The sequence below is a fragment of the Myxine glutinosa genome, chromosome 5, assembly GCF_964187855.1.
Source record: "Myxine glutinosa chromosome 5, kmMyxGlut1.1, whole genome shotgun sequence".
In the NCBI taxonomy this organism is placed as follows: Eukaryota; Metazoa; Chordata; class Myxini; order Myxiniformes; family Myxinidae; genus Myxine; species Myxine glutinosa.
In genome coordinates this window covers 141,178,030-141,198,102 of record NC_136265.1, presented here as the reverse complement: position 1 = coordinate 141,198,102, position 20,073 = coordinate 141,178,030, and the positions used below count along the sequence as shown (strand labels likewise).

The window sequence follows — 20,073 nt, the reverse complement described above, 5'->3', positions numbered from 1 at the left end:
AGTTTGCAGTGGAACAAAACAATAAAAGCTGAAACAAAATACGAAATCTTAGCTTATTCCACACATAAATCCCAACATGGCCCGGACAATATTATTGGCACCTTTTAGAAGTTATTAGAAATAATTAGATTTCAAGCAGGTGATTCTCCTTTACTTTGGAATTGAACTCATCTGTGGTGAGTTTCAGGTGGCTGCAATATAAAAAGCACTCATTCAACCAGTTTGAATAGAGATAAGGAGTCATTCTGCTGTTTTGTGTAACTGTGTGTATCGCAATGAGAATGGAGAAAAGAAAGAAAACCAGAGAATTGTCCGAGGTCAGACACAATATTGTAGCCAAGCATGGACAATCTCAAGGCTACAAGTCCATCTCCAGAGACCTTGATGTTCCTGTGTCCACCATACACAATGTTATCAAGAAGTTTAAGGCCCATGGCAATGTAGACAACCTCCCTGGACGTGGCGTCAAAGGAAAACTTGATCGAAGATTACAGCGGAGGATTGTTCGAATGGTGGAGAAAGCACCTCGATCAACTGCCAAACAGATTCAAGCTGACCTTCAGACACAAGGTACGACAGTTTTAACTCGCACGATCCATCACCAACTCAATGAAAGGGGGTTCTATGGCAGGAGACCAAAAACGCTGGACTGTTCTGAAGTGGCCAGCAATGAGTCCAGATCTAAATCCCATTGAACACCTGTGGGGAGATCTGAAAACAGCAGTTGGGAGAAGGCACCTTTCAAATCTGGGAGAGCTGGAGCAGTTTGCACAAGAAGAGTGGGACAAACTGCCGTAGAGGTGTAGGAAGCTTATTCATGGCTATAGGAAGCGCTTGACTGCAGTTATTTTGTCCAAAGTCTGTGCTACCAAATATTACGTCTCGGGTGTGAATAATTTTGTCGATGCCATTTCTTTTTATTTGCTGATTTAAAATGATATATTAAGTTCTAAATCAAAAACAAAGATTCTGTAATATTAACAGTGAAATAAAGAATTGTGGAGACCAAATACTTTTGTTAATTTCAACGTATTTTTCGATAAAATTTTGAGTTATTTGAAAAAGTGCAAGGGTGCCAATATTTTTGGCCACGACTGTATATATATATAGATATATATACAGGATGATCCAGAAACCCTGGGCACATTTTAAAGAACTATTCCGGCAACAAAAAACTAAGTTTATTATTGTTCTTTGGTGCAAAACAAAAAATGATTACTCGTAAATGGATGTGACCGCTTCAACACGCACAAGCATCACGTGATACGCAACAGGGTGAGGTGCATCACGTGATACTGATCGGGGTGAGCTTCACTCACTGTCCTGCACGCGTTTGTCTTTGCATAAGTTCAGTTCTTTGTGAATTAGATGCCCTAATATGATGGAGGATATCGTGAAACAGAAAATCCGTGCTGTACTCTTGTATTATTGTATCTGGAAATTCGGCTGACGTTCACAGACAACTTGTCAAAGAATGTGGCACCAACGCAATTGACAGAAGAACCATCGGCAGAATGAACAAGCAGTTTGATGAAACCGGCAGGATTCTTCCAAAACAGTCACCAGGTTGGTCTCGTACTGTTCGAAATGAGGAAAGCAGAGCGGTCATTCAACAACAACTCAACAGTAACACACCATTATCAACTCTTCGTTTATCAAACGTCACCAAAAAAAGCCGATCATCTATTCGAAGAACACAAAAAGACCTTAATGCGAAACCATACATACCCAAATTAATTCACCAACTATCTGAGGATGATTTTGTCAGGCGCGTTGAGGCATGCGAGACATTTCTTGGGTTAATGGATATGGACAATGATTTGCAGAACAGGATCTTGTGGTCAGATGAATCCAAGTTTACTTTATCTGGTTGTGTGAATCGACATAGCGTGATATGGGCAGTAGACAACCCACAATTTACTATTGAGCACAACGTCCAATATCAAGCTTGTGTGTCCGTCTGGGCAGGCATTTCTTCTGGAGGCCTTGTTGGACCAATATTTTTCGAAGACAATGTGAATGCTGCAAATTACCTTCTAATGTTGGGCAGCATGTATTTCCAATCAATGATGACCAAATGTGGTTCCATACATGATGGTGCGCCTGCTCATTATGCTGCTAGTGTATGCCAGGCCTTGATTTGAACTTTACAAACAAATGGATTGGCCGTCATGGTCTGGTTGAATGGCTGCCGTGGTCTTGTGATTTAACACCCTGTGATTTCTTCCTTTGGGGTTTCCTCAAACACAAAATGTATGCGAGGAATCCTACGACCCTTAGAGACTTGAAACAATTCATCCGTAATGAGACTGCTGCCTTAACGACTGAAACTTGCAGAACTGCATCTCAGAATGTGTCAGAGTGGAGTTTGAACATTTGAACTGATCCGTTTCATGTATATTAGACCGATTCGACTGTTTAACGAGTAATCATGTTTTGTTTTGCACCAAAGAACAATAATAAACTTAGTTGTTAGTTGCAGGTATTGTTCTTCAAAATGTGCCCAGGGTTTCTGGATCACTCTGTGTGTGTGTGTGTGTATATATATATATATATATATATATATATATATATATATATATATATATATATATATATATATATATATATATACAGTGGAACCTTGACTTACGAGTTTAATTCGTTCCGTGACCGAGCTCGTAACTCAAATTGCTCGTATCTCAAATCAAATTTCCCCATTAAAATGCATTGAAATGCTATTAATCCGTTCCAGCCCGCCAAAAACCACACCAATTTTTTTTTTAATATACAGTATATATAAAAATATCTCGCGCTTTATATTTCACCTGTATGCAGCATACAAGTTGGCAGGATGGCCTGGACTGGAGGTACGCACACTTGACTCTAAAGTCTAAACTGTCCAGCCTGGGTTTGAATCCCGACCCAGCTATAACCTGTCATGGGTGAATCACAGGCAGGGTGATTCATCAATGTGTGTACCGCTAAACTGGGCGCCCCGTTTGCGTCCCATTAGTTGTTGGATGTTAAGGATCTCACCGTGTTTTCCACAAAGAGAAGGCGAGCTATCGCCGGCACTCTGAACAAGTTGTGGCCTGGCATGGCATGAACATGAAAACATGAACATGAACATGAAATGTTCGACATGAACATGAAATTTTCCGAAATAACCAAAATGCGAAAACTAAAATGCATCGCTATACGACAGAGATACGTACTGTACTTGAACGGCAAGATAACCACGTGACCAGAACCTACCTGGCGGCGTAAACTCGAAATAACCAAAATGCGAAAACAAAAACGCAGCGCTATACGACAGAGATACGTACTGTACTTGAACGGCAAGATAACCACGTGACCGGGTGGCGAAAGCTCGTAACTCGGATCTCGGCTCGCATCTCAAAGCAATAAACTGCCGGAGCGACGGCTCGTATCTCGAAAAACTCGTAAGTTGGGGCACTCGTAAGTCAAGGTTCCACTGTATATGTGTGTGCGTGTGCGTGTGCGTGTGGGCAGGGGAGGGATGCCATGCAAAGAGAACAGGGTGGGGGTGGAGGGTGGTGGGGAAACCAGAGAACGAAAGAACAAGAAGGAAAATCCCACCAATATTCATGGTCTCTGTAAGATATTGTTTTAAGTTAATTGTGTTAAATTGCTTTATTGTGATATTTGAAGTTTTAAAAATATACATCCAGATCCGGAAGGGCAGAGCTTAGCGAGCGCGTCTTGCCGGCAATGGAGATGTTTGCTGTGATTAATTGATACCTCCTGAATGACTGGTTTTCGCTGACAATAAACCTTTGTTGAATAACTTCAAAGAGTGATACTGGATCCTGGGGACATTACATTCTCCATTGTAATATTCCCTGTGTGTCTTTTCCGCTTTGCCAGGTCCCTCACCCGCTCCAGAGATGGCATTGCCGTGTATGTCAAGAACTCTGCTCATTGTCCATTACCCACATTATCCCCTCTGGAATACCTCTTGTTGTATCTACCCTATTCAGTCTGTCCTTCTTCTTTGTCTGCCTCCCCTCTGTATGGACGACAGCAAGCATCATTCCCATCCACAATAAAGGTTCAAAAACAGGTCTTATCAATGACATACCAAAAAGCTTACTTTCAATTACAAGGAAAATCATGGAAACCATCATTGCTGCTGATGTCAAGACTTTCCTGTTTTCAAACAGTCAGCTCTGGTTTTTTTTGGAGGGGTTTTTTTTTTTGTATACAGGATCGAGGCTCATGAAAGAGCTAACATTTATCACACAAAATAATCAAACAGACACACAAAACATATAATAAGGGTAGACGTAGACAAGATGGGGAGAGAAAGGGATGCATACAAACACAACATTTGAGAGCAGGGACATCGGGAGATGTGTGGGGGGGCTTGGGGGGAAGGAGGCGTGGGAAGGGAGGAGGGGTGGGAGAAGTAGAGTCCCTGTATAGAGAGAGTTACGACAACCCGGAATTAGAAGCCATTTTGTTTCCATTATTTGCGCCACGCACTAGTGCACTGCCCGCTGGTGTGTATCCATTGTGCATAACCTAGTACAAAATTTGAGTGCCTACATTGTGTAATTTGTGATTTGCACCGTGCCCCTCGCTTTTGATATGACTTTCTCTTAGCCCAAGATAAGAATCGGATTTTGTTTATTGCAATAATCTTTGTTCAGAAGTTTGTTCAGAAGTTGTAGTTTTATGTGGGGAGGAGAGGGAGGAGAGGGGAAAAGGAATAAAAGGGAAAGATGTGACAGGAAGTGCCTATCATTTTCTGGACTACCTTGCTCTCTTGCGTCTTACTTTCTTGACTAGTATGCATGCACACAAAACTGACAATGTGAACATTTTCAAATCTCTGTTAAAGACTCATTGATTTGAAAATGCCTACATCTGATTTTATCTTAGGTTTTCTTCTTGTTTAATTTGTATTTGTATATTCATCTCGTTGGCTTTCTTCTCTTTTCAAAGCGCTTCGAGGCCCCTGCAATTTATGCGATATAAATTCCTATTATTATAACAAGATTGCCTTAAAACCATCTTGACAAATGACAGAAATGTTGATTTTAAATATGACAATTAAAAAGTAATTAAACTTTTCATGTAGGCGCACCGGGAGAAATACATATGCACAATTAAATTGTAATTATATAAAAGGCCCAGAAATTGTAATCCAGACATGCAATGGAAGAGTATGCATGTAAAACATACCCGTTTTTCATAGCAATGTACAATTAGTTGTTTGGTGTACATCTAAACTATTCCAAATTACATACATGTACATCTATCTATAATTCCAGCAATCTCTGTGTATGTTTGTATGTTTGTATGTTTGTATGTTTGTATGTTTGTATGTATGTTTGTCTGTGACCGCTGTTTCTCGACAACTACCGGTCCGATATACTTGAAACTTGCCAGGTATATTGCTGGGGACCCGAGGATGTGCCTTTTCAAGGTTTGAAATTAATCGGACAAGCAGTTACCGAGCTATGTCCAAAAAACGATTCAACCAATCAGAGAGCAGCGAGCTATCACGTGTGCCGAACGTGGCGAACAGACTCTGCCTCGGACGGCACATTTGAGAGCGTATTCATTTATTTCACGTTTGCAAACTATGTTGGCGCTATGTTGGCGTTAAACTATGTTTTAAAACTAATAAAAACTAATTTGCGATTCATCGTAACTGCGATATACGACCTTCCGGAGCTCCCGTGAGAGCGTGCGCCATTACGGATAGTAATTCAATTAAAAACATAAAAACATTGTCCCAATTCAGTCAGAGCGAAGGGCGTTGTTTTAAGCGAAGAGCGTTTTATTTTTCCCCTTAAATTCAGTCGCCGGACGGTGAAAGCTTTTTTTGGGGGGCAGCTACTGGCAGCGACGTACGGCCAATCACAGGACACGTTGTTGTGTCGACGTGCCGTGTTGTTTTCCCTCGCGGTTTGGAATGTTTTTCCTTTTCATTTCTTTTCTCTTCCTTACGGAAGTACGGGCATTTCCTTAAATTTGCGATTCTTTCGCTTTCCTGCGCGTTTGGGCACGCTATGGCGATTTCTTTACCAAACTCCGAAGCCGTTCGCTTTGGACCAAACCATTTCATGTAAATAGAGGGGGGGGATTGTCACCGTACTCGCAAGCCGTTCGCTTTGGACCAAACCATTTCATGTAAATAGAGGGGGGGGATATAATTTTAGATATAGATATAGTACGGGCATGCCCTAGTAATAATAATAACAATAATAACAGTATTTATATAGCGCCTTAGCATGAAATGAACAAAGCGCTTCACAACATATCTTGAAGACTACAACTTACATTACACAATCTTCGAAGAATACGACTTAAAGCTACTTTTCAAAAAATACAATTAAGTTACTTTGGAACTAAATGTGTTTTGAGTTTTGATTTGAAAGTTTTTATGTTGTGTGAGGTCCGAATAGTTATAGGTAGTTTGTTCCAGAGGGCAGGCACTGAGTTGCAAAAGGCTTTGTCCCCGTATGGCATATGAGTTCTATTACAGACAAGGAGAGTCTTATCAGCGTGTGATCTTAAGTATTTGGTGTCATTAGAATGAGTGTGAGTATTAAAGACAATACTCACATTATTAAGTATTATTAAAGACAACAAACAAAGCCAGACAATAAAAGAGCGTTCCTCCTATCTCGTGTGTATTCAATGCAAGGCCAGAAACACGGGAAGATCAGACAGGAAACAACATGGCGTCCACAGACCACGCGACGAGTTTTTTTCGGACTCTTCATGTCGCAACTCTCTCTATACAGGGACTCTAGGGAGAAGTATAAAACACAAGGACACTGCAAGGACTTCCAGGAAGGAAGTTGGTATTTCAAAAAAGTGAATCTGGGGTGACATTAGCGGGGGTAGAAAAGATCAAGGTTTTGGATGGGGGAAGCTAAGAGATGGTGGTGAACAGCTGTTTTAAAGACCTGGAGGGAGGAGTGAGATTGAAGAGAGTGAGGGAGTTTCTTCCAGAGGCGGGAGAAAAGAGGAATGAAGGAGTGAAGGTGAGCAGAGAGTCTTGATTTTGCCAGTTTATCTATAAGAGGGTTGCAGGCAGATCTTGTGCGACCTGCAGGCAGTGCCGGCGCGAGACTATTTTGCGCCCTAGGCAAGGCCAGCTACTTGCATTCCCTTCCCTCCCCCCACCCCCCCCCCCCCCAAAAAAAATTGCCGACTTCGATTAATAAAAAAACATGTTTTGCAGAAAAAATAAAAAGCAGAAAACTTGAAACTGCTAAATTTATTTTAAATTGCAAGAATAAATACCGCAAGATGCCAACACAGTGACATTGTGACATTACCTGGTCTGCGGTTGGGTAGTCTGCGGGCAATGTCACTGTACTTTTTCAGAGGGAATTAATTTTGATTTTATAGGGGTGGGAAACCCATGGTCCGTTTTGTTTTCAGTTGTCTGTTCGTCCATTCAAAACTTATTCCGAGGCAAGTTATTTTTTTGGTTTAAAATCTTTAGCCTAATCGGCAATCATAAAAGCAATTTTAGGGGGGGACCTGCTCAATTTTTTTGCGGGTTGTGCAGCCATCCATACGTCCAAAATTTGACGAGTTATTGTTTGCTTTGTACAGTGCTCATACGTCTTGTGGCATATTTGCTCAAATATTTCCCACCCCGGGATTTATGGCCAAATTGTAGTGATGGAAGATTTTGCACATTGGACAATCCCTATATATTTAACCTGGTGACAGCTATCGTTCCCAAAACATACAATATTTCTAGGTGATTAATGCAGTAAAACAGGTGTATTTGTGTACCCACATTTAAAACTGGCTCAACTTTCAAAAGCTGTTATCCCTGTTTGATATCAATATACATGTGGTCGATAGAGCTAGCGATTTGTCTGGCCATCTTCTGGAAGATTGTCCATGTGATTTTCTGTTGTGGAAGTACTAGTACATGACAGCTCATTAAAATTAAACTGTGTTGTGTTAGAATAAAATTTTCAATAAATAAATACATCAAGGACACTCATTGTATGATTGCAGGAACATTTCGATGTGAATCAGTTTGAGAGGGGGCGAGCTGATGACAAAAAGAGGTTGAAGTGCTCTGCAGGTCCAACAATATTTAGCTACCGGAAACCCGTGAAGCTGCGCAACTCCCCCAAGAAGCGTGGACCGTCCAGAACTGAGAGACTACATCTACCAAACTTGTCCGACCACACCTACTCCACTCATGAACCTCAATGTAAGAATTGTTTTATTTATTACAAAATCATGGCAGGACATGTTCAATCAATGACATATTTTAAATGATTACAAAATGACAGGCATGTGCTTGTCTATATTTGTATAGCTCTTTGAACTATAAATTGTACGTTCAGATTATGATGACTATCTTCCTGTTGCCATTTTCTTTTTACATTATTCTAAATATTTTGCAAAATTAAATTGTAAAAAAATTGTGTTATATTTAACGTTAAGTATAAAATTATCTTTCCCGATTACAACATTTATCTACAGAATACTGAGCAATTGTACATACCAATTTTCCAGTTGGCCATTAATTGTATATGTGCTCTTTTGTAGCTGAGAGTGAACCTATGGACACTGATACACAAGAGGGCCAAGATACTAGTGATTCTATTGAAGAACGGCTGCTGAGATTGGAGGAGAAAAATAAAAAACTGAACGATCAATTGAGGAAGACAAAAAGAACAGCAAGATCAATATGCAAAGCAAAGTTGAAACAGGAAGCTCGAATATCAAAATTATTCGCACGGGATCAACTGGAGGCACTCTCTAGAGGATCAATGCGAGGGAAGGAATGGAGCTCCGTGACAATCAAGAAGGCCCTTCAGTTGCGATTCTCCTGTGGTGCATCTGGGTACAACATGCTGATAAAGCAGCACTATCCTTTGCCTGCTAACCGGACTCTACAACGAAGAATGAGTCATGTGCCTTTCCAGCCCGGGGTTCTCGTGCAAGTCTTCGATTATCTCAAATTGAAAGTGGAAGGCCTCCGGCCAGAAGAAAGACTGTGCGCTCTCACTCTCGATGAAATGAGTCTCATTCCAAGCATCGACTTCGATGCCAGTTCTGGGTCCCTGATAGGAAATGTCACATTACCAGGACATAGTGGAACGGCAACCCATGCCCTTGTGTTCATGCTTGCAGGTATCACAACCCGATGGAAACAAACTGTTGCTTACCATTTCACAGGTAATTCTACAGACGGATCTGTGATGAAAGACATTGTGGACGACATCATTCAACGTGCGACAGCTATCAAATTGCATGTGGTGTCTGTGACCACCGACATGGGTAGTGTGAATCGCGCTATGTGGAAAAAGTTCGGCATTGCGTGTGGGAAATATTCTCGCACTGTCAACAAGATCCCACATCCCCAAGATACAAGCAAGTTCCTCTACTTCCTAGCTGATGTGCCACATCTCTTGAAAAACATTAAATCTGCCCTCGTCAATGGACAGTCATTTGTCTTACCTGTGGAAACAGTACAAGAGAACACTTTGTCATCTTCTAAAGCAGGTGGTGAGCCTATTCGCGACCTTGCTGAATTCCAGAATGATCAAGATCTGAAACTGGCGCCAAAGCTTAAGATGTCACACCTAACCCCAACACACTTCGACAAAATGAAAGTGTGCAATGCCACACGTGTCATCAGCCATGATGTGAGCAGCGCGATAAGGTATCTGGTCGATAATGAAGGGAGAAGTCAAGACAATGTGACAACTGCGTGGCTGATAGAGACTCTGCATCACTGGTTTGAGATCATGTCCAGTCGAAATCCAGTTATGGCCCTCAGCAAGCTGAACATAGCAAAATATGAAGAAGCCATCGCATCCCTGCATTCCACCATCAAGCTATTCCAGACCATCAAGATCGGTGTCAGAGGCAATTGGAAGCCAATTCAAACTGGGCTGATTCTATCCACATCATCCGTGATAGACATAGCCTCTGATCTTGTGGACGCTGGCCACAAATTCTTGCTTACATCGCAACTTGCACAGGACTGCCTGGAAAATCTCTTCTCGGTTGTTCGAATTCGAAAACCAGTGCCAACGCCATTAGAGTTCAAGTACGCCCTGAAAACCATCAGTTGCGCCCAGTTTCTGAAAGTCGCTCGATCAGGCAGCTACGAAGCCGATGACTCGGCATTCTTGGCTGAATTTCTGAACCAACCAATAGCAATTCCAATGGAGATGAAAGATATGCCAAACATCAATCTTTCCCATGCACAGAACATGACAGAGCTATCATCTGCTGATCTTGCTAGCCTTTATCACCTGGCTGGTTACTGTCTGCACAGTATTGAAAAGAGTCAGAAACACTGTGCTGTGTGCTTCACGGAAGCGGTTAAAGGAGCCGGAGAACATGACCACCAGTCATCCAAGCTCACACTGTTGAAAGAGTTTCGAGAAGGCGCCCTGGTCCAGGTCTCGAACAAAGTGTTTGACATGATACTGTGTGCAGAGTTTTTGTTTCGCCAAGTTGAAGCGTCTTTGATCACAGGTACCAACATCAAGAAGGAAATACTGACGAGGGTAGAACTGCGCACAAAGGACGTCGACCTGCCCGACTGCCACGGCCTGAAGCAGAAGATACTAGCAAAGTATATCAATGTACGACTTCGCATCTACTGCCAGAAAATTAACGATGAAAGTAAAAAGAAATATGCAAGAACAAGGACTGGCGGTGAATTGGGCAGCAAGAGCATGGGAATGAGGAAACTGGTAGATAATTTAAAGTAAACCCTGTTCATGCAGTTCCAGTCTGACAATATTGTGACACTTGTGCCATTGACAGTACTTCTGATTGAGCTGATCGCATGCTGGTTTACTCTTCACTGCTATGACAAGATTGCACGCAAGATCCCATGTTACCACATCACTTGCAGCAATTAATGTGAATCTGAATTAACTTAAGTATATTTAGGGTTCTCTAAAGCCTTCGATCATATTCAACGAGACATGTTGTGGAACAAACTTCAAATCTTGGCCGACATGGCAATATTATGAAATTTCTCATTTCTGTGTATGATAATGTAAAATGCTGTGTAAGAATTAATGGTTTTTTAACAGACGGGTTTCCGATAGATGTTGAGTCAAACAAGGCTGGAATTTAAGTCCGCTCTTATTCTCTATGTATATTTGTTATATAGTGGGAAATAGACTGGTTTGTCGCCTGTGTGAGCTTCCTTGTGTTGGGCATTCGAGTGGGGGAAATGGTGTCGTGTGCAGTCAGGCGCAGAGAGCGCTTGTGAGTTGACAGAGGACATTGAGCTCAAGTTGTGTGATGTTGGTCATGTGACCAGAGTGGCAACCTGTAATTGGTTGAGGCTGCAATATAGGTGCAAGAGATAGGAAATACTGTCTTTTCTACACGTGTTGTCTAGGAAAGCAGGCTGTGTGTGTGGTGTGAAAGAAGTGAAATGGTCATGTGAACTCCCGGGGTCTCTTCTCTTCGTACGGGGTCTCTTCTCATCCACGTGGCTGTCGTGAGGTCTCTTGCACTCATCGCAGAAGACAGATGAGGTCTCTTCTCGCCGTATCGTGAGCAGTCTCTCCGTCTGTAGTCATATTCAAGTCTTCACTTGTCGGAGTAGTGATGAGTTTCACTTGTGAGGAGTGAACGGAGTAGTGATGAGTCTCACTTGTGAGGAATGAACGGAGCAGTGATGAGTCACTTGTGAGGAGTGAACGGAGTAGTGATGGTGTCTCACTTGTGAGGAGTGAACAGAGTAGTGATGAGTCTCACTTGTGATGAGTGAACGGAGTAGTGATGAGTCTCACTTGTGAGGAGTGAACGGAGTAGTGATGAGTTTCACTTGTGAGGAGTGAACGTAGTGGGATGAAGTGTTGGTCTGGTCAGAGTGTTGTATTACGGGCAGAGTTTTCTTACGGTCTGAATGTATGAATCATGTTCTGTACTGAATGTATGAACCAAGTTTTGTACTGAATGTTTACTGTGTTGGCCTCATCGTGTTCCTGGTGAAATTAAACAAGTTATGGTGAATACGACGTCGTATCTGTGCTTTTCCATATCTGTTCGACTAGAGCACTAGACGAACCGTGCACACTGCAGGTATTTTTTAAAGTTTTTTCTCTGTTTAATTACGGCTTGGCGCAGTCGAAAATTAAGTGTTAATTAAGTCGCCAGCTATGAAACATATTAATCGATCAGGCAATATCCATCAGAGTTCTGGGCAAGGGTGTAGTAATAAATGAACGTTTCAATCTTACTAGATGCCGATGACGTTTTCCTTATGTCAGAGACAGAAGCTGACTTGCAGCTTGTTAAATCATTACAATGGAAATTGAATATAAATGTCGATAAAACTAAAGTTGTACACTATAGAAATATGGCAATACCACGTACAGAATTTGTTTTAAGTGTGTTAGACTATATGTTGGCTGGAAGTCCTACACCGGAATTGCTCTTGGCACCCTTTTAAAAATATTGGATATGCCCACACTCCTTTCTAAAAGTTATTAAAATTCAGAGAACGACAGCATTGGTTTGTCTTACTTATAATGTTAGCTCTTATATGCAGTGTTGGCTTGTAATATGCATTGCCATACCACTTTTAATATCACCACACAGCTCTTTTTCACGGCAATAGCTGAGTTTTTGACAAAACAAATATCACCTGTATGTAATAATAAGACTAAATATGTGTAGTAAAAAATTTTTTCGCAGGTTTAGAATATATCACCCCATATCGCGAATGTACATGTATATCTAATCCGACACACTTAGACACAAAATGGCGTCCAAATTTGAGTTGACACAACTCTCTATATACAGGGACTCTAGTCAAAACCAAGTCTCGAAGAGAAGATGCTCCGTTGCCTGAGATCAGGGTCAGGAAATTGACAGATTGTGTCAGTCCCAGTGAGTCGCAGAAGTCCTTTGCTGAGGAGCCATGGCGGGTGAGAGAGGTACCCACACCCAGCCAACTGGCATGGTGACAATTCAAATCACCACATATGAGGAAGAGAGAGTTGGGATGAGTAGATAGAAGTTGGTCCATATTATCAGACAGGGAGATGTAGATGGAGTCATCACTGTTTGGTGGACGGTACAACACACATATGAACAAAAAGTGGGAGCGAAGGGGAAGCCGTAGCCAGAGGTACTCTCCTGGGGTGAGGTGGCGAGAGGGCAGTGCAGGGCGAGTGAGGAAGAGAGTTTTTGATTGATAGCAACCCCACCTCCAGGACGAGACTCAGGTTTATCATACCGGAGGAGGGAGTAACCCGGGAGAGATATTAAGGAAGGAGAGACATCATGAAGGAGGAAAGTTTCTGTTAAGCAGATAAAGTCTGGTTTGTCAGAAGCAACCTGCATGGAGAGATCAGTCAAATTTGAGCGAAGGCCCCGGATGTTTGAGGTCCATACCGTTAATGAAGAGGAAGGGGGAGCATCGGATCCAGAACAGGGGGGGGGGGGGAGGGGTAGGGTAAGATGTGGAAGAGGAAGAAGAGGTAGGGAGAGCTGTTGAAAGTGTGTCAGAGATTTCAGAATAGCTCGGAAAAAGGGGAGGATGGGGCAGACAAAAGGTTTGATGGTGATTGGGTGAGGCACAGTGAGGGGTTATTTGAGGAGGGGGCAGAGCGAGGCAGAAGGTTGGGGGAGATGGAGGTGAGAGTTGGAAGGGGGGAAGAAGCGGGGAGGACGCTTTGAGGAGGAGGGGTGAGAGGGGGGAAATGGAGAAAAAATGAGGGTGGGGAGATTTGAAGGGGAGGAGCGAGGGGGGAGTTTATGAGGGTAGGAGTTAGGGGGGAGCTTAGGAGGGAAGGGGCAAGGGGGGGGGGTTTGAAAGGGATGGGAGATGGGGGAGATTAGGAGGAGAGGGGTGAGAGGGGAGCTTAGGAGGGGAGGGGTGAGGGGGAGTCTCGGAGGGGAGGGTGCGGGGGGAGTTTAGGAGGGAAGGGGCGAGGGGGGAGATTTGAACGGGATGGGTGATGGGGAAGATTTGGAGGTGAGGGGCAAGGGGGGAGATTTGAAAGGGATGGGTGATGGGGAAGATTTGGAGGGGAGGGGTGAGATTGGAATTTAGAAAGTGTACGATTAATGGTAAAACGAACATTTATTGCAAAATGAGTTTCTTGTGACCTTCGAGTCAAAGATACGTTTAAGGACGCTGGAAGGGGGATGCAGGAGAGTTTTGGGAATGTAGAAAAGAGGAACTGTAAGAAATGGAATTTTTTTTTGGAATGAATAGATTTGGTGAGCAAGTCGAAAACACCCTTTTAAAGAAGAAGAAGAAAAAGGTGTTGTAATATATGACAGAATACAGTACTTCAGGGGAAAGTTTAAACATTTTTAAATTGAACAGTGAAAACTATCTGGGGAAATGGTGGTGAAACATGTGGTCGAAGAACGAACAAACAAGAACAACGAATAAACAAATAAGAACAACGAATAAGAACAAATAAGGAAATGTTTGGTTTTTTTTGTTAAGATTTTAAACAAACCCCCCTTCCCATGCCTCCTTCCCCCAAGCCCTCTCCCTCCCACACATCTCCCTGCTCTTAAATGTTGTGTGCTCTCAAGTGTTTGTGTGCTTCCCCTTCTCTTGTCTTCCGCTCCCTCTTTTTAAATATTTTGTTTGTCTGGTTGATTTTTTGTGAAGTAAATGTTCGCTCTTTCACGAGCCTCGATTCAGTATACAAACAAAAAAAAAAAAAAAGGAAGTATGGGGTGAAAAGACTGGGGAAAAACTGAGAACGAAAGTAAATGGACCACAATCGACCGCTGAGAGAAAAAAAACCTCAAGGTAGGAAACAAAGTACTCGGTCGCAAAAAAACGCGGCACGAAATAACCCACGATTTTTTATACAGGTAGGAAAGATTAACACCAAGAATCTTCCGAGGACACCCTATCGGTAACACACACCGAAAGATAAATACAGTTTCGACAAAAATACAATTGTGAACAATTACTTAACTTCGAAAGCGTGAGAGCGTGGACAGCTTCGAAAAACCGTGCCGCCGCCGACAAAGATCTCGCGAGATCTCAAATCTGAGACCATCAGTTTCGCGAGATCAGTTTCGCGAGCAAACAACCGCGAGATCTGTGACCATCAGTTTGGATTCTGTCGCAGTTACTCAACTCTGAACATGCTTCTATTCCTCTTTCAGCAATGTTTGAATGCCCTAAATCGCAATCGGTATCGGTGAGGACAATCTCCTCGGACATATGGGGGATATTCGACACAGGCTAGCTTTTTAAACTCTCATTCCTAGATAATGTTACCGTCTAACCCTTTGACACCGGGCGGATTGTCAAATTAATCCAACTGTAGGAGTTGCGGACAACGAGAGGGTAAAAACTTCTTGACTTGTTCAAGGCTCCTTTATTTCCACAGACTGAAACCCGACCGGAACTCATGTCTTTCCATATCCCACATGACTTCCGCCCGCTCCTCTTAAAGGGGCGTGGCTCCAACACCCGAGTACGCCACGCCCATACCGTCAATGGATCACGGACGTGTATAATTTATTTACGTCCGTGCAATAGACCCATTGGTCTCGTGCTGGAGAATTATGCCTCCATGGGGTATCCCCCACACAACTATATATTACCTACTGTTCTCTGTTATTGCTCCCTATGCTCTCTCAATCCTCCAACCCTTCCCAACTACTCCATTATGTGCACGCTCTTCCAATAACTCCTTCCTCGTTAAAGTTCGAAAAGTAACACTGACTGAACACCTCAACTCTTTTGTCGTCTATTGCAGCGCTTTCCAGATGCCGTTTTTTCCGCTCTCCTCTCCAGGGCTATGCCTGTCCTTGGGCCTCCACGTGCCCTAATCAAAGCCACTTACTCTGCATCCCTCTAAATATAGTGTACCATGGACCCTGGTGGTACCACCTACTCCTCCCCCCTTTGGAAAAAATTACACCAAATGACTGAGTCAGATCCAAGACCAACACTTTATAAGAATTACAAGTTTGTCAAAAATGTCCTTTAGACCATTATCCTCTGTCACTAAAAAGCATGTGCTTCACATGAATCACATGATTAGACAGATAGATGTCATTACCAACGGATGATGATCTCATGCGCATGCTTGGATACATAGATGTCATGTGGACGCCCGATGGTCCAGTGCACATGATTAGATACATAGATGTCATGCGAACGCATGATGGTCTCATGAATGAGTTGGTTCACATTATTCGATACATGTCATATGAACGTATGACCGTCTAATGCACATGCTTAGATACATACATGTCATGCGAATGCATGATTGTCTCGTGAATCACAGGATTGCATACATATCTGTCATGTGAATGCATGATGGTCTTGTGAATCACATGATTAGATACATAGATGTCATGCGAATGCATGATGGTCTAGTGCACATGATTAGATACATATAGTCATTCGAATGCATAATGGTCGAGTGCAAATGATTATATACATACATGTCATGGGAACATATGATCGTCTTGTGAATCACATGATTAGATACATAGATGTCATGCGAATGCATGATGGTCTAGTGCACATTAGATACATATACGTCATTCGAACGCATAATGGTCGAGTGCAAATGATTATATACATACATGTCATGGGAACGTATGATCGTCTTGTGAATCACATGATCACATAGATGTCATGCGAACGCATGATGGTCTAATGCACATGATTAGATACATAGATGTCATGCGAAAACATGATGGTCTCATGAATGAGTTGGTTCACATTATTCGATACATATATGTCATATGAACGTATGATCGTCTAATGCACATGCTTAGATACAGAGATGTCATGCGAACGCATCATGATGCAGTGCACATGATTACCTACATGCATGTCATGCAAACGCATGATTGTCTCGTGAATCACAGGATTGCATACATATCTGTCATGCGAACGCATGATGGTCTAATGCACATGATTAGATACATAGATGTCATGCGAACACATGATGGTCTCATGAATGAGTTGGTTCACATTATTAGACACATATATGTCGTATGAACGCATGATGGTCTAATGCACATGATTAGATACATAGATGTCATGCGAAAGCATGATGGTCTCATGAATCACATGATTACATTCATAGATGTAATGCGAACACATGATGGTCTAGTGCACATGATTAGATACATAGATGTCATGCGAACACATGATGGTCTCATGAATGAGTTGGTTCACATTATTAGACACATATATGTCGTGTGAACGCATGATGGTCTAATGCACATGCTTGGATACATAGATGTCATGTGAACATATGATGGTCTAATGCACATGCTTGGATACATAGATGTCATGTGAACGCATGATGGTCTAATGCACATGCTTGGATACATAGATGTAATGTGAACGCATGATGGTCTCGTGCACATTATTGGATACCTAGATGTCATGCGAACGCATGATTGTCTCGTGCACATGATTAGATACATTGATGTCATGCGAACGCATGATGGTCTTGTTAATCACATGATTAGATACATACATGTCATGCGAACACATGATTGTCTCGTGAACGAGTCGGTTGATTTTAAAGCGCGAAGTGCGTCGTCGAAGCCTCACCGGCGGCATGCAGTCTCCGGTTTGCCTGTTCGATTCCCATGTCGATGTAAGGCTGCATCACATGGAGGTTCCAGCAGGGCATGCTGCAATTGTGATCCTGTATAAGAACCACGCTCAGGACATGGTTTGTTTGGTTTTGCGCCATTATTCCCACCAAAGTCACGGCTATCACGACGAGGATACCTGTTCGCTCCATGGTCGTGCACCCTCAGGACATCTCTCTGTTCCCGCTACACACAGTCTGCCCGGCCTCGCCCCATCGGTTAATCATTAAAGGTACCAGGTAGGCCTACGTGCTTTACATCATTCAGGTACGAGGCTTTGACAAGGGACAAAGGTCGAGCCATTCGGAGGTGCACGATCTCTTTCAATATTTGCTCCTAAGACCTGATGAAAATCGGACCACATGGGAACTATTTCCTACATACACGAGTTTGGTGAAAATTTCAACCTAAACCCCCTCTTCTGTCCAACACTTTTCCGCCCCTTACTCCACCCCCAACCTTCTCCCCTGTTCTCCTTTTTTTTTTTCTTCAAACATCCTCCCTTCTCTTTCTGTTTAAATTCTCCCATTTTCACGCGCACTCTCCCCGCCCCCCACCCCCCACCCCAAGTACATAATATGTAGATGTGAGTATATGTCAGGTAAAGGTCCGTTTGCATCGTTGCTGCAGGCTGTCAGTCTTTACCATCGCAACACCATTTGTGATCTGCGATCTCCAATAACACTTGCTTTTGCACCTGTCTCGAGAGCAGTGGTTCCCAACCGTTTTTCTGTCGTTTCCCCCTTCAACCGTCCGGATTTTCCCCTACCCTTCCCCCCCCCCCCCCTTATTTATATATATATATATATATATATATATATATATATATAATTTATTTATTTATATATATATATATATATATATATATATATATATATATATATATATATATATACACAAGAAAAAAAGTAGCTAACACAAAATTTATTCGCCTAATAACATAAATAACATAATAAGTAGGTGATAAATGTTGCTTCTGGGACACCTCCGTTTAACATGGGAAATCCCTATCTAATGTCATTTACCCCTTGTCTTTTTCAAAAATCATAAACACCTCTATTTCTCCCTCTATGAACCTATAATCCTTCTCACCTTATGAACCTATGATCCTTCTCGCCTTATGAACCTATGATTTTCTTCCTTTATGAACCTATAATCCTTCTAGCCTTATGAACCTATGATCCTTCTCACTTCCATGTAATTTTTACCCTATTCCCCCCACTAGCCCCTTAATGTAGTTCCTTAGACCACTCTACTAATGAGCCTATAAATATATTATCTCTTTCTAACTTTTTAAAGAGTTCCATTCTCCTATAGAACTCATCCCCATCTAGTATATTTATAAAGTATACAGGTTCCTTAACCTTTTGTTGTGAAAGTATAAAGTGGTATGTTTCACGGAGGGTTCTTGTTTGACCTCCACCTCTCCCACATACCATTTTAAAATTATAATATTTATTATCCGATTGATAACCATTAATGTTCTCACTCCACTCTAATATATTTTTCTTCCCGCCCTCCATTACCCCACTTAACAAATGAATACGTTTATCCGTCTTGAGAACCTTCTGACCAGTGATTCGCTCAACCTCTTGAATCTGATATTTTTCACATTCGTTATGTTTTCCATTTATATACCAAGGTTGATTACACCTCCACTCTTTAGTCTGGTTGATACTTGGTTCTATCATTTATATAATAGTAAAAAAGGCAGCGGTAGCCCATTAAAATCCCTAACCCCCCTTTTTAACTTATCACTTATATATATATCTTATCACTTATATATCTTATCACTTATATATCTTATCACTTATATCATATCACTTATATATCTTATCACTTATATACTTATATAACCATAAGGGAGACTATCAATTCCATTTTCTAAAATAAACCTCTTATCATCAAAAGCCCCCAATGCTTTCTTATTCACCTCTTCTGAATATAATTGATGTTTATAACTTCTTATTCCATTAATCTTTCTAAACTCTTCTTTCTTTGTTGTTAAACAGTTATAATAATCCTTAAAGTTTATTGTTTCTTTAATGACATTTTTCTTTACACCTTTTAACTTCTTATCAGTCTTTTCAACGTTATTCACAATGTATTTATAAGCATAAGCCTTCGACCTCAATCCCACAAATTCACTCATAACATTTCCCCCCAATTCATCCTTGAACTTTCCAATCACCTTTTTATTTTTAGAAGAGAACAACTCACTCTCTGGACTGTAATTACTTGTATCATAGATATTAATGTCCTTTTTCATGTCTGAATAAACATCATCAGTATTAATTTTCAAAATAAAACTATCAGTATCCATATACAACAATGACACATTATCCTTATACTTTGATTTTAGATTAATATAAAAGTAATCATACATTAATGACTTTGACAAGTCAAGAATTGATGTTCCAATGTAAATAGGTTTGTCCATTTCAATACTCTCTTTAACCAAATGGATCGCACAAAAGTTCTCAG

At 41.7% G+C, this 20,073-nt stretch overlaps 1 protein-coding gene across 2 annotated transcripts in view; it reads right to left on the bottom strand.

Moving 5' to 3' along the window:
• Positions 1–17,784, bottom strand: part of LOC137426970 (guanylyl cyclase C) — a 445,743-nt gene extending 427,959 nt beyond the window's left edge. For both annotated transcript variants that reach the window (XR_013623586.1, XM_078778805.1), the window contains exon 1: positions 17,546–17,784. Coding sequence is in view for 1 of the 2 variants with exons in the window: in XM_078778805.1 (XP_078634931.1) it covers positions 17,546–17,741 (196 nt within the window). In the remaining variant the exon portion in view is untranslated. The remainder of the gene's footprint in view (positions 1–17,545) is intronic.
• Positions 17,785–20,073: the final 2,289 nt, after the last annotated feature.